Source organism: Crotalus tigris, unplaced genomic scaffold, assembly GCF_016545835.1.
Source record: "Crotalus tigris isolate CLP2741 ecotype Arizona unplaced genomic scaffold, ASM1654583v1 scf7180000019478.12717781048:2074007, whole genome shotgun sequence".
Classification (NCBI taxonomy): domain Eukaryota; kingdom Metazoa; phylum Chordata; class Lepidosauria; order Squamata; family Viperidae; genus Crotalus; species Crotalus tigris.
In genome coordinates this window covers 330,929-345,431 of record NW_024097560.1, presented here as the reverse complement: position 1 = coordinate 345,431, position 14,503 = coordinate 330,929, and the positions used below count along the sequence as shown (strand labels likewise).

Here is a 14,503-nt window from a genome sequence, read left to right as displayed (position 1 = left end):
TCTAATTTTTTTTACTCATTGATCATCTTTATTAACCCATTGTCCATCTTGACTGTGCAATGCTAGAAAATATCATATGATTGCTATTTGATATAGGCCCGCTAAGATATTTTGTTAGTGAATTTCTAGCCTTGAAATCCAATTAAGCGTTGTTTTGCTCCATTTTCTTACAAAATCAGGTCAGCCCAAAAGCAGCACAATTAAATAAGCTGGCTACCATTCTCTGATGGTTGAAATCAGATGGATAGGATTCAGATCTTGACCGCAAACAGCCGGCATGCTGCAAGAGTTTGAGAATCGAAACATTCAGGTTTCTGGTTCAAAAAAAAACCAGCAACGTCCGTTTGTACAAAATTTAGGATTTTCTTTTAATGAGTAATCACTGCAACCCCAAAATTTGTTTCTATAAAACAGCAATTCTACAAGAAAAAGGGAACAACTGTCAGCTCGGAGGCTGGTCTTGAGATCACAATCTTAAAGTTGTACAACCAAGTTGAACAGGTGTGATACAGGTGTGGTCTGCAGATCTGATGCTGGAATAAAGGCTAACCAACAAAATCTGTACACGCTTTTCCACAATGCAAATACTAATCAAGATAAAGGCCACTGCTAACGCCAGCCCAGATTACCGAGACATTCCATACCGCCACAAACTTCTCTCTCCAGTTGTATACTTTTGTAGAAAAAAAAAGGGGCAATTAAGACCACAGTATAAAATTGCAGCTATTTTCCTTTTGGATAATCCCGTTAGGGAAAACATGGCTTCTTATGCTTCAAATGCAGTTGGCTATTTTTTTTAAAGGGCCGCTTTAAAAACAGGACTCGCGTAAACAAAACTATTGCAAACCTTCCTATCAAAAGTGAGTAACTTTCCACCCTGAGCACAAAGAGGAAATAATTCTGCGTTAGGCTGTTGAAACTGCTTTCCGGAAGCAGTGTGGCTGGTTCTGTGTTTAAGAACAATGTCTTTGAAGGTAGCTTAAAGTCATCACCAGGTCCTGGAAGTGGTAAGGCTGAAGTACTTCACTAATACTGGCCTATTGCTCTTGACAATCAGTTCCTAGACGGAATGACCACTGGAGAAAAGTCTGCTTGATGCTTCTGTCCATCACATCTTGATTACCTGCAAAAAGTGGCTAGTTGCTGGTGTAAACCTACGGAGCAAAAAATAGAGGGAGCAACCTATTTGCAACAATCTCTGTACCATCCCTACGATCTCCGCTGGCATTTGGGTTTCCATTTTTTTCTCCAAAACTCACAGATTCTGGCTCGACAGCTTTTCTCGCCTTCATTAAGCAAGAGCCGAAGATCCGTTCGTCTCCTAATATTTTTCAAGCAGCCCTTTAACATTAATGTAAGCAGGAATACCTGCAATTAGAAAGGACCTTCACCAGCTTCAATCTCGGCCCAAGCTCCAATTATTATTATTGTTTAGTTTTGCACAGCCCTGGGGCCAAAAGATTGCCACCCTGATTTAATGTGGCCTTTCCTCTAGATCTCCCAACCAGCTTGAAAAACTCCTACCACGAGACCAAACTCTTTCTCTGATAAAAAACCCTTTCAGCAAAAACCAAAGATCTGCCTTTCCTACCCTAGACAAATGGATACCATCACCCATTTCCTCCCAAACTCTCCACATGAGAAAGAGGAACTGTAAAAGGAATTTCTTCCTGACAAAATTCCACCCAGTGGTTCTAAGGCACGGGTTAGCCCTTTGCCCAGCGTTAACGTGCCATACAAAATTTAGGCGCATCACAGCTGTAGCAGCCTCTGCCAAAGTCTCTCTGCACAATGATTATATTGTTTGGAAAGTAAACGAGTAGCACATATTTTGGGAAGGAGGAAGAGACTGTCTTAACAGGAACACTATGATCAGAGTCACATCGGAGAGCAAGAAAAGGATCTGTAAAATTCACACATGGGCGTCATTCTCCTTTCCTTGGGAAATTCAGACATTCTTGCTGCTGATGTGCGAGAACTGGAATTGAGCATGTGTGATCCTTGAGACATTAAGCACCTGAGAACGCCTCCAGGATCTGACCAGTTGTCTGTAAATGTATCTTGCTGCATCGGCTACACAAGGGACATTTCTTCTTAAAAACTAGACGCTCTTCTAACGTTGGAGAAACATCCAATTAATGTTGCTAATCTGCAGTGCTAGAAGAACAAAAGATGCATGACAGAGAGACTTTTGAGTCACGCCTTTTTCTCAATTAAAAAAAAAAGGAAAGAGGTGGGAAGTCACAACCGAGAAATGCTGAGAAATGGGTGCCTCAAGGCCTCGATTCCATTAAAAAAAAAAAAAAAAGCGTGATTGTGCGACACCCTGAAAGACGAATGCAAATGGCATCAAGACTTGTCTTTGCAACTTAAACTGCCAGGACTCTGAGAATTTTGCAAGCCACCCAAAGCTCAAAAGGCACATGACTCATCTGCTCAAGCGCACCCAACTGGTTGAGACACATCCGAAAACGGTTCCTGAAGCTTCGGCTTATGATTCTCTCCAATGGCAGATCCTGGAGGTGGTTTTCCCAGCATCAGACGTCTTTTGGGGCACCCCAGCCCCTCCAAGGACTGTCCCTGTTAGGAGCAACTTTGTGTAGGACGTGTAGGGGCAGGCTCCCTGGAGGGAATCAATTTGCAGAGCCGCTCTGGAATTAGAAGCTTTGCGTGCCTCACATGCAGCTCACGTTGCGGAGAAACAAAGCGAGAGATACTGTGAGTGCTGAGTGATACTTGCACACCTTTACCATCTTTTTAAGGAACAGAAATACTTTCCTACTTTTTTTCACAATTGCCCACATCTTCAGGGGCTGAATTAAGTCATAGAGCAGGCTCTGGTTGGCTTGGAGCTTCCAGTCTTGGCAGAGAAAATCTCAACATTTTGAATTTAGAAGGATCATTCTAGCCCAAGAAAAGGAAATCTGCCCTCTAAAATGGCATTTTGCACCTGGCTTTACAAGCGTAGAACGGCTTGATTAATGACAAAAGAGTATAACCCAAATTTTGTTTAAGCTTTCAACCTAAGCTGATGCTCTAAAACAGGTATTCTGGAATCACTTAGAAAAAGTACTCAGAAGAGCCACGGATGTGGTGTGACAAACCAGGATATAGTGAAGTAAACATGGTAAATTAGCTTCAGTCGCCATGAAGGGGACAGGAATTAGAGAGTCCTAAGAAGTGACAGAACGAAACAAGCAGGAGAAAAAAAAAGCTGGAATGGATGCATCAAGGTCTCTGGGTTCTTCCAGAAAGATAAATCAGAGGACTTTCTGCATTAGCAGAAAATCAAACTGGCAACAGAACCTGACAATGGATACAGTGTTCTCACAACTTCACACTTGTTTCTCACAGCACTCTCTACCCCTTGTTATCACCCTCTTCAAATACCTTTCAGTGTGAAGCTGCCCCCCTCTTTTTTTTTTCTTTGCAAACATGATTATGGCAGCACCAATTACAGGGAAGTGTTGGATGACATATACATGTATATAAAAACTAACCCATTTAAGAACAGGTCTCATGTAGAACTCTGCTGCTAATCAGCCAGAGAGATAAAGCTTTAAGACACTAGCTCAGAGATGGATGCTCCGGTTAACTAGGAAACACGATTAGCAACCTGTTTTTCTGAACATGTGAATTTTTCACACCAGGTTATATACCTGATTTTCTTTTTTAAAAAAGCCAATAACCTCTTCACCTTGAGAGATTCCTTTTTTGTTTGTTTGTTTTGGAAGAGCATAGTTTCTGAAGCATACAAATGATTTGTAAGAAGAGGCAAGGTGAAGGGGAAAAAAAAAAGAGACATTTTTTTGCCCCAGTCTGAAGTAGACATGAGGTTTCCAGATATAGGGTAACTTTGGTTTAGGATTAAGGAATGGGAATATAAAGCTGGAGGAACTAATTGGCTAAGATAGAGACAGGCATTAAGTCAAGCTTGGACCCTTGAGTATTTCTGGATTCGCAGACCCATTAAAAGCCAAGACTTTCTAGAACCCTGCTAGGAAAATATGTCAGAGACACACAACCCTCACCGCAAGCAAGAAGTCGTGAATGGATGTAGGGTGAAAAGAGGTACAAATAGCAGAAGGACAATATTTGCTCCAGTGGCACAGGATTGTATATTCCTGACTTACCCTCATCAAGAGCAGAGATCTAAAGCCCCATTTGCTATTTTTTTACATCCTGAGGTTTTCACGGGTACAAATAGCTGATTTGGGTACAAATAGCTGATTTTTCCCACCCTCGTCCACTGAAAATTGGCAGCCTGTTGCTCAAATGGATTGGATTACGTTAGTGGGGAAACAAACTCACACACACACCCCCAACTGCAGCTAACACAAAAATTTGCTAACTCAGAACCACAAGCTCACTAGCTCCTAAACGTCTTTTCTGTGCTACCAGCACGAATCTCTGTATTGCCATTTTGGTGAGAGTCTGTTCGCAGAACATATATACTCAAAAGCTACCGTCCCGGGATTAGAACGGGGTTTCGTTTCTGGGATTTTTTTTTTTCTTTCCAAATCAAGGAATAAAAAGAACTTCAGATCTCCTGGGAAGTGGCCTTCATGCCACAATGGCTGGATTCTCCTTGGAAGAACAAGGCAAGTCTGCAATGGAAGCATTTCGCCAATTCTACACTGGGTTGACGCCTTTCGAGGAAAACCTCGGTGAAGACGCCGATTTTCTCTTTAAAGAAAAAAGAAAGGACCAAAAACCGGTGGTATCTACAGAATCCCCCAACGGTTTCCTTTGTTCGTGGAGCCCTGTTGATTTCCCACAACTTCGGTTGGGTTTCCAGCTTTTAAGGATCGTAAAGGTCAGCACCAGTGTACGAGAGTCACGACTCGGTGGCGTTTTCATTCCATGATAAAACCGGGGTTGTGAGGGAGGCGAGGTGGGGGCCTCTGAGGCGGCGTGGACGGGTACAGCGGCAGGAAGGGATTCGGGTAACCTGGCGACGGCCCTTGGCCCGGCGGCAGTGGAGCCCCCGTTCTCGGGGGAAGTGGAGGATATGGATACGGACTATGGCCTATGGCTGCCAAAAATGGGGTCGGGAAACGTCCTGTCGGGACCACGGATGCCGGAGGGGGAGGGGGAGGGTTACGGCGAGGCATAACCGAAGGAGGCGTGTTGGCCTCTGAAGTCTGAAGCACGGGTGGAGGGGGGACCGGGGGCCGCCGGGGTCCTTTCAGTACCACCTCTTGGAGTTTCTCTATTTTGACCCGCCGGAGGTGAGCCAATTTCCTTTGGCTCTGATATTCGTCGATGAAGGTGTCCAGAGGAACTTCGCCGTCCAGAAACTTCTCGGCCATGTTCTGTTGGGAAGAAGGAAGAAATGGTGAGGCCGGCAGGGAGGGAGGGAGGGACCCAGCCTGGAAAGGCAGAGCCGGTTTCTCACAGCATCTTTACCTCTCCCCGCTGGAAGGAAACTCGGAAGAGAGGACTTAACCTACTACTACAGCAGCTTCTCCACTCATGTGTCTCACCCTACAGGTAGTCCTCAGCTTACAACCACAGTTGAGCCCAACATTTCTGTTGCCAAAGGAGAAATTCGTTAAGTGAGTTTGGCCCCATCTTACGACTTTTCTTTGCCACGTTTGTTAAGTGGAATTGGTGCAGTTGTTAAATGAGCAGTGGCTCTGGCTTCCCCTTTGACTTTGCGTGTCAGAAGGCCCACCAAAGGGGACACGGCGACCTTCATAAATAGGAGTCAGTTGCCGAGCGTCTGAATTCTGACCACATGGGGATGCTGCAAAGGCCGCAGCTTTGAAAAACCGCCGTCACTTTTTTTAGCGCAGTTGTAATTTTTGTAAACGGTCTAGTATTTCGTGAGAAGCCCATTTGCTTTGCGAGGCAGCGCTAAAACCTCAGAAGAAAGAACAATATCCCAGCAAACCCCAATGGCAGATGTTCCCTATTTACCTCAGTGTCTTCTTCAATTTTGGCTCCCTCAGTCTGGAGAAGTGCAAGGAGGGTCTCCAGCGAAGCGTTATTGGATTGTCTGTCTGCAAACCAGGAAGGGAGAGGGGGTGGGACATTGGGGACAGCCATGAATTAAAGCAGAGCTCCTAAATATATGACTACCACAGAGTAAAACCATTTAAAAAGTAAAAACCCAGAAGGGAAGCCACGAATGTGAGCGCAAGGCATGTCTGTTCAGGGCTTACAATGATTATGGGCTGGCATGGTTTTCATTCCTGACCAACTGAAAACCAGTTTTCGTGCAGTGGTTAAAGTCTCAGCTAGAAACGGGGAGACTGTGACTTTAGTTGCCCTGTCAGGCATATATTTTGTTTCATACAGTTTTTGGAACTGAGGCTTAAACAATAAATGCACATAGGACGGGTGAGGCTGGACCAATAGCAAGCAAACAGATTGATCCCATGCACCTTTATGGGAAAAGATGCATTAACTCTGGATGTAAAACATGGAAGCACAATGCTTGAGCTCTCTTTCAATATTCTGCAGGAGTTAGCAACCATGGCTAATTTTGTTTGGAGTTTATGATTATGTAACATTGAGCCTGTTTAATTCTTGGATGGATGACTATTCCAGGATTGTAAAACAGACTGGACAGAGGTAAAATAAACATTTTATTTTGTACATATTTAAAGGAAACTTTGCTTGGAGATGTCTTCACTGTTAAGTAGGGTAGGAAGTGAATTTCAACGTTGGGATGTCTTGATTCAAATATTAACCCAGCCACAACTCCCTAATGGATTTTGGGATGTGCTGCACTTTCTCCAACAAGCCCACTCCCTGCATTGTAATATTTATTTACAATAAATACAATTGCAAAATGCTAGGCGATATACCAGAAGGCTGAGAGGAACAAGAACAGCAGAAACACACCCATCCATACGTATTTATAGATACGGATGCTTGTGATCAATTGATCAGTACCAAAGTAGGATAGGAACAAAGCAGAGTTTAATCTCTTTTGCAAAATGCAGGGGAAAGCATGGTGGAAGCAAGGCCAGGCTACCTTACTGTCTGCGATGAGTACTGAAATAATACAGGCTGCTTGGAAACTTCTACCGCCCTGCTCCCTGTTTTATTACAAGACAATGTACTCCATAGAGCTTTTGAGGGCTGGGCAAGGAAACATGGCAGCTTTCCAAACAGACTGGCCATCTCCAGGGACTGGAACCACTAACGTGCAGGATGTATCTGTTTTTATCAACACCTCATTTCCCCAAACATTTATTCTCACAACCAGCAGCTTAAAAAATTAACTTGTCTATAGACAAACTACTAACAATTGAGGCTACCAAACATCAACTGGCTACAAGCTGTACTTTTTCTAATTAATTTGTATGAGTTTAATTCTAAATTAAAATATGGTTTATATTTTGATGCCAGAGCCAACCATGACACCAAGATTAGGTTCCTCTTTAGATAAAAAGAGCAGATAAAAGTTTAAATATCTCTAGATTAATTAGCCGCTCATCAGCTCATTCACTGTGTACATCCTTAAATGACTCCATACTTTGATATGCATCTATATTATGTAATAATTTGGAGCCCGTCCCAGCTACCCCATGCTGATTATGGAAAAGACGAGGGGGTTGGATTCATTCTTTTGGAATATTACCTAGCTTGGTTTTCTTTATCTGATACTCTTCGAAGAGAACCTGTAGCTCTTGATACTTTTGGGTTAACCTGGCTTTCAGGGCATCTAATTTTGGCTGGTATAAGAGATTTCCTTCTGCTAGGCTGTGGTTACTGGCGAGAGTCATATCTTTGCCAAGCTGAACATTTTGGGCCTGCAAGAGAAAAAGAGGCAGACGGTTAGGCAGAAAATTAATTACAGAGGTGGGATATTTCTAAATTTCTCTCTGGTGAGCAAGCACAGCAGTTGAACCACTTTTTCCTGGTATTCATATTAATTAGCGGGAGGAAAGGGGAACACGATCCGGATTGCCGGCCTCTCTCAAAGAAACAAGCAGACTGGAAACACAGCCAGAATGTAAATCAAGCTGTCAACCCCCCCTTCCCCTCATCCGCCCCTCACCCTGATTTATAAATTTAATTTATGGAGGAGAGAGAAAGCTAAGAGAGGAGCTTTTGGGGAAGCAGAACAAGCTGGCTTGGCATCGACTCCTATGAGAGCTCATAACGAGACCCTGTAGATCAAAAGGGAAACTGTGTGATGAGAACTGTCATTCAGCAGGAGTGAACAGCAGGATTCTGTTCCCCTCTGGTTTCCTGGATTATACAGATCTGATAAAGGCGCCTTTATTGTGCTCAGAAGATAGCGTGAACAGAACTGGAAGAGGCTGGATGCTTTTCCAAACCGTGATGTGCATTCTCTGAAGGCAGCACAACTTTAAAAAAAAAACAAAAAAACCCCAAGAGTTGACAATTTAAGATGAATGGTGGGAACGAACGAGAGGGGAAGGCAAGGAAATAAGAACCAGCTCCTTTATAAAGGCAATATAACAACTTGGTGGAACAGCTGCTGCCCCGAGTTTCCCCCCATATATTGGCGTCTCCCCACTCCTCCAGACTGAGAAACAGAACACCGAGTACTGCAATGAATCATTTTCTTCCATTTTGTACCAAACGCCAGCACCATCCCTCAAGATATTAAAAGCCACATAATGATGAGTCATGTGAGACCACTTAGAGCCATCAAAAATAGGCGAAAAGAGCTACTTGAAAAAAATTTGGCCATGAGGCGGAAACTCTTAGTCGGTCATTGTGGGAAAGAGGGCAGTGGGCCAGTCCTGGACTGATTTAGGCAGCCTCTTTTGTTAATCCTGGGAATGACTGATTTTAACTCTAACTCCCAACAGGCTTGCTACGCAATCTTAATCAATCGCTAGGCTAAAACTGAAGGAGAACAAAGGCAAAGGTAAACGCATTCTCTACATTCAATCATCAATTCTCTTCTTAGGACTCCTTGTGCATCGCTCTGCTTTCGATCTTCCAGATCATCAGCCTACATATTTGGGGCATATAAATGAAAATGTTATATTTAGCTCCTATAACACAGAATCCCACACACAGGTACATCTATTATAATGTGTGTGTGTGTGTGTGTGTGTGTGTGTGTGTGTTTTTTTTTTTTTTTTTTTAAACTATCTAATGTACAATGAGATTAGCACAGGGTTTCTCAACCTTGGCAACTTTAAGACTTGTGGACTTCAACTCCCAGAATTCCTCAGCCAGCATCCACAAATCTTAAAGTTGCCAAGGCTGGACACCCCCACTCTACACTTTAGCTTCATGAAATGCATTAATTCAATCTTTTGGGCGCCAGGGACCACCAGTTCCACGGAGAGAGGGCTTTCCGTGGACCAGAGGGGTGGTGGTCTTGCGTGCTGCCTGCATCCCGCAGAGGGGGTTTCGCTTGTTTGTGCAGACCAGTTTCTGGCATGACACGGACTGGTGCCAATCCACAAGATTTGGGGACCCCTTCATTAATCCACTGGCTGTTTCTTATATTTTCACAAACTAATAATGACTATAGCACACACAAGGAAGTAGTACCTATCTGACCTGGCTTTTCAGAGAATCTGCATTACCACGGAGGATATTTTTTCATAAAAACTCGTGTCGTCGTATTCTAAAGAAAGACCCCTTCGTTTAACCAAAGTCACGTTCTTTCCCAGTCCCATGGCTGTTTCTCTCTATCCTCTTTTTGAGAACCTTTCTCCCTCCCCACCCCTTTTGTGCATTTCAACATATCCATGCCATGATGACAGAGTAAGCTATTTGTAAAAAAAAACAAAAAACAGGCTTTTCTTAATGGACTGACCGCTGGAACAGAAAACCAGCCTGTAGTTACTGGCATGGTTAATTAGTAGTCTTAAAACCTAATTTCATGTTGGCAGAAGAGGACATGACCACATTCACGGTGAGGTTGGAAAACAGGGTAATGGAGCCAAGAAATCTCTCTATCTATTAGATTGTTTGCTTTCTCTTCTAGGACAAAACTTCGTGGGAATACAAGGGACTGTCTATGAAATCCTATCAGCTGGCATAGTCCTGAACCGTTTAAATCTCTTCTGTTTTGATTTCGTGCAATACTGACCAGGTTATGTTTTTGAGAGTTCTATAACAGTTTATACTGTAATGCTGTAGCATGGCAACCCAAATGCATTTCCAAGACCTTTGGTTGAGAAAGATTTCTTTTGGTAGATCATTCTACATAATTGGAATAGCAAAAAGCCTCTTAAGTATTGGAGGAAGGAAGAATAAAAAAAAAGTATCAGGCACAAAAAAAAACAAACAAACCCAAAAGCAACAACTTATTTCAAGAACAGAGAGCAAAAGCATGTTAAAAGTGGCAAGAAATGTTTCTTCACGTCCTTCAGGCGGAGGAAAATTACTTTAAAGGGTAAGTGAATTCTCTCCTTTGTAATTCTAGAGTTTAAAAATGTTGGAGCAAGTGACTGAAAGCATGAAAAATTAACACAGGGTAGCCCAATAATTAATTTATTCCAGACTCTGTGTCTAATTACAGGCCAATTACTTAATAAAGTAGTAAGTCTGCCAATTGAAGAGAAGCACAGGGCATAAATGGCAGTCAAGAGTTTACTGACCAAAGCTTTAGGACTAACTCCAGCCCTGCTCAAATGGTAAATACTGCTTTGTCTGCACTTGCATTACAAACACCCCTGGTCCCTCTGTAGTCAAGATGTGAGACTTACAATGGGAAATAAAGGTAAAATGCTCAAGGTTATTCTACCTCTTTAACCGGTGGGTCTCCCACACGGCTACTATTAACATTGAAAATGTAACTCTAGATGCCAGCTCACACAGTAAAATAACTTAAAGTACATCACAGTCAAGAAAAGTTGATTTCCCACTATTCTCCAAAGTACCAGAAGGCAGGACAAGAAGCAATGGATGGAAACTAATCAAGGAGAGAAGCAACCTAGAACTAAGGAGAAAGTTCCTGACAGTGACAACAATTAACCAGTGGAACAACCTGCCTCCAGAAGCGGTGAATGCTCCAACACTGGAGGTTTTTAAGAAGAGACTGGACAGTCATTTGTCTGAAATGGTATAAGGTTTCTTGCCTGAGCAGGGGCTTGGACTAGATGACCTCCAAGGTCCCTTCCAACATTATTATTATTATGTCATCAATACAATAAAACTGACATTTCTTGTCGGCTGTTTTATAAAATAATTGGATGTCCCTCCACATAAAGATATCACCCACAAAATAGAGGATTCGTTTTGTCAAATCAGGACATCTGGCTGTAAAAGGAGCAAAAGAGGCACGTTAGTTACGGCTTCATTTTTGCTTGAATTAAAACCACAAACGGATATTAGTTTCATTCTGTTGCAATGCTTCCTCGCAGCCTTGAATACAAGGAGAGTATTATATCAGAAAGTCTTTCACAACCTTAGCCAGCCGCTGCATGGGAGTATTTCTACAGTTTACAAAATGCCCTTTCAGACTCGAAGCTCAGCTGTTCCTAGCGCTGTTTGGCGGCTTTTTAGATTTTGTATTAGCTGGTTACCACGGAGTGACTAGGAATTAAAGATCCTCCTTCACTGTATGAATTCCAAACAACAAAAGAGCACAGAGCCAGGCAGGAAAGATTTGTGAAGACACAGAAGTCCTTTCTTTGACTGGCAGCTAGAACAAAGTTCCCAGATGCAAAATTATTCAAGGATAAAGCAGCCCAAATCTCAAGTTAGCAAAAAGTAAGTGCAACAATAACAGGATAAGGTGTGAAGTCACAAATTTGCAAGTGTGGGTACGATTAATTAGCAAGGCATATGTTTGCTAAATTCAGGAACTTCGTCTGTAACAAATTGAAGAAGGAACTACTTCGGGCCTTCCTTTTCATGCTTCAGTAGCTCCTTACTCAAGGAAGTGAGCGGAATATAGCGTTCAAAATTATCCTGGAATGCAGTCTACCCTGCAGGCAATATGGAACAAAAGTTCTGATCCTAGAGAAAGCCTTGGGAGCCAGGTTCAAATGACGCAAAAGGAACATAGAATATTCCAGTTTTTTCCCCCCAGTGAATACAATTAGGATTAGTCATTGTTAGGCCGCTTGATGGGCAGATCAGAAGCCGGGACCCTATGTTACTGAAAATGTTTTTTCCCCATCAAGTAACCAGAGCACAGAAATGGGGCGGAGGGGATATGAACTACATTTATTGTGGAAGCAATATGAAATTAACAATGAATTCAAGCTATTCCCCTGTGACTGAGCCACCAGATGGCTGCCCTGTTCAAGGACTGCCTTCAACGCTTAAGGAGATCCCATCTTCTTTTCAGAAATTACTCATGTCTACAGGGCAAGAAATTACACTCTAAATGCAAAAACAGAAGTAACTCAATCAGTCAAGCCCGTTAGTTGGGGAACCTAAAAATCAGGCTTTATCTTTTGGTTAATAAGTCCTTTTGTTTTTACACGATAAGAAATCAACGTGGGAGGCTGCCGCCCTTCCTCACCTCTCTCAACCTCGCTCTTCCATTCTCACAGCTCTCCCATTCTCACAACGCTGCATTATTCCCACAATAGCCACAAGGTTGTGAATTGATGCACAATCACCTAAATCCACACTCCAATCACGGTCAAGCCAACTCCATCTTCCTCACCCTAATTTCAAAGCAGGCTCTGCGATCCCAAGGAGAACACCCTCACCAACAAGCAAATAATTGTTTCTTCCCCACAAACCACAACAAACTCTTATGGCCAAAGACAGGCAACCTGTTGATCTATCTATCCACTTTGTGTTTTCCTACATTTTTACTGCAACTTCCTGCACAGCTCCCCAAAAGGGCATAGCCCACCTCCCACCAAGAACGCAGAGCACCCTGGCTTTTTAAGCACACCACTTCCTTATTGAAAGGAGAAACGGCCACGGCTGTTATTAAGCAGAAAGCAAGCCCTCCCAAGCCAGCCGGGCTATTCTTAGACCTAATACCAATGGACAAAAATCAGCAAATGAAACTTTGTGCCTCCCAGAACTCTTTGGACAAACTCAAGACAGAAATAGACCTGCTCCCTTCCCCCCTCCTGCAAGGCAAGTTTGGCCGCGGGAAAGACCTGTTAATGTAGAGTAAACCCCCAAATCAGGAATCTGGGGTCACTTTCCCAAAGCCAGCTAAATCTGAAAAAGGGGCTTCCCAAGAATCCCAGATGTAAAGCTCCGTCTGGACCCCAGTTTTGCTATGGAGCCTGGGGCTACAGGGAAACCTCAGCATCTCTCCCCCCCCCCCAATGCCCAATAGGGGACGGACACAGCTGTTAAAAGTCTCAAAGGTGCTTTTTTCAAAATACAACTATGGCTTGGATGACTGAGCATCTCCAGAGTCCCATTTTGACCAGATGTAAAAAGCCACCCAGGGGCTGGGAGACCCATAAACGCCAATGGGGTGACTTGGTTTAACGCCCAGAGTAGTCATAGCAAAAAAAAAAAAAAAGAGAGACGCTGAAACTCCCGTTTCCTGGGAAACCAAGTTGCCCCTCTTGAGCTTCCCCTCCTTCAGAGCCCCGCCAATTCCTAACTTGAGACCCCCTCCCCAGCCCCAATTCCCCCCTTTGGGACCGCCCCCCCAAACTTTCCCCCTTGGGGTCCCCCTTTCTTCAATTCTCCCCCTTGGGGCCTCCCACTCCCCAAATCTTCCCTCGTGGGGTCCCCCTTTCCTCCATTCTCCCCCTTGGGACCCTCACCCTTCTCCCCCTGGGGCTGGCCGCCCTACCTCCTCCATCTCCAGGGCCATGTTCTGGAGCTGCTCCTCGTCTTCCAGGAGCTCGTTGAGCTGGTGAAGGCTCAGGCCCTCCAACCGCCTGACGTCCACCGCCATGTCGGGCGAGGAAGAAGAGGAGGAGGAGGAAGAGGCAGACGAGAAAAGAACGTCCGCTCCGATCGCCGCCCTCCGCAGCTCTGCGCTGGCGGCGGCGGCTGTGCCCGCCCCTCCCGCCGCTCCACCGGAAGTGGCTGCTGCCGCTCTTCCCGGCCCCCTCCCTCCTCCCTCTCGCCAGCAGGTAGGAAAGGGAGGGAGGGAGGAGGGCGGGGAGGTAGACGTCATCACGCCTCTCGCGCTCCCCCTTCCCTCCCCGAAAGTCAAAAATGGCGGGAAAACGCGCTGAGGGCTCGCGGAGAAGAAGCGCTTTCCCCGCCTGTTTTAAACTTCACGATTAAAATAAAATTTTATTTTTTTTAATGTGTTTTATTTATTTAGGCTTCTTTGCCTGGATGATCCAGTCTCTCTCTCTCCCCCTTGGCTGATTGCTGTAGTATAGATTCTCTCAAGGGGAGGGAGGGAAATAAACAAACAAACAAATAAATAAATAATCTGGACTGCATATGCTCATTTATCAGCTTCGTTTCCATTTCCCCCCCACTATGACTTAATGATTGGAAAGTTAACATTTTAATGGTGTAACTTGAGATGAATGCTTAAGTTCACCTTTGGTACATAAGTTACATGCTTTTGAGGTTTCTTTTGCTACAAATAATTAAACATATTTTTGAACTTGCATAACCGAATCTTTGAGATAATTGTTAAGGCTGGTCTTTTTAA

General features: G+C 44.0%; 1 protein-coding gene across 1 annotated transcript; it reads right to left on the bottom strand.

The window, feature by feature from the left end:
- Window positions 1–343: 343 nt before the first annotated feature.
- On the bottom strand, window positions 344–13,871 carry VPS37B (VPS37B subunit of ESCRT-I). Its single transcript, XM_039362512.1, has 4 exons — window positions 13,679–13,871; window positions 7,595–7,766; window positions 5,923–6,005; window positions 344–5,315 (listed from the first exon to the last, which is right to left on the bottom strand). Exons 1-4 carry the CDS (start codon window positions 13,781–13,783, stop codon window positions 4,857–4,859), a joined length of 819 nt encoding a protein of 272 aa, XP_039218446.1. The 5' UTR covers window positions 13,784–13,871; the 3' UTR covers window positions 344–4,856.
- Between the last annotated feature and the right edge of the window lie 632 nt (window positions 13,872–14,503).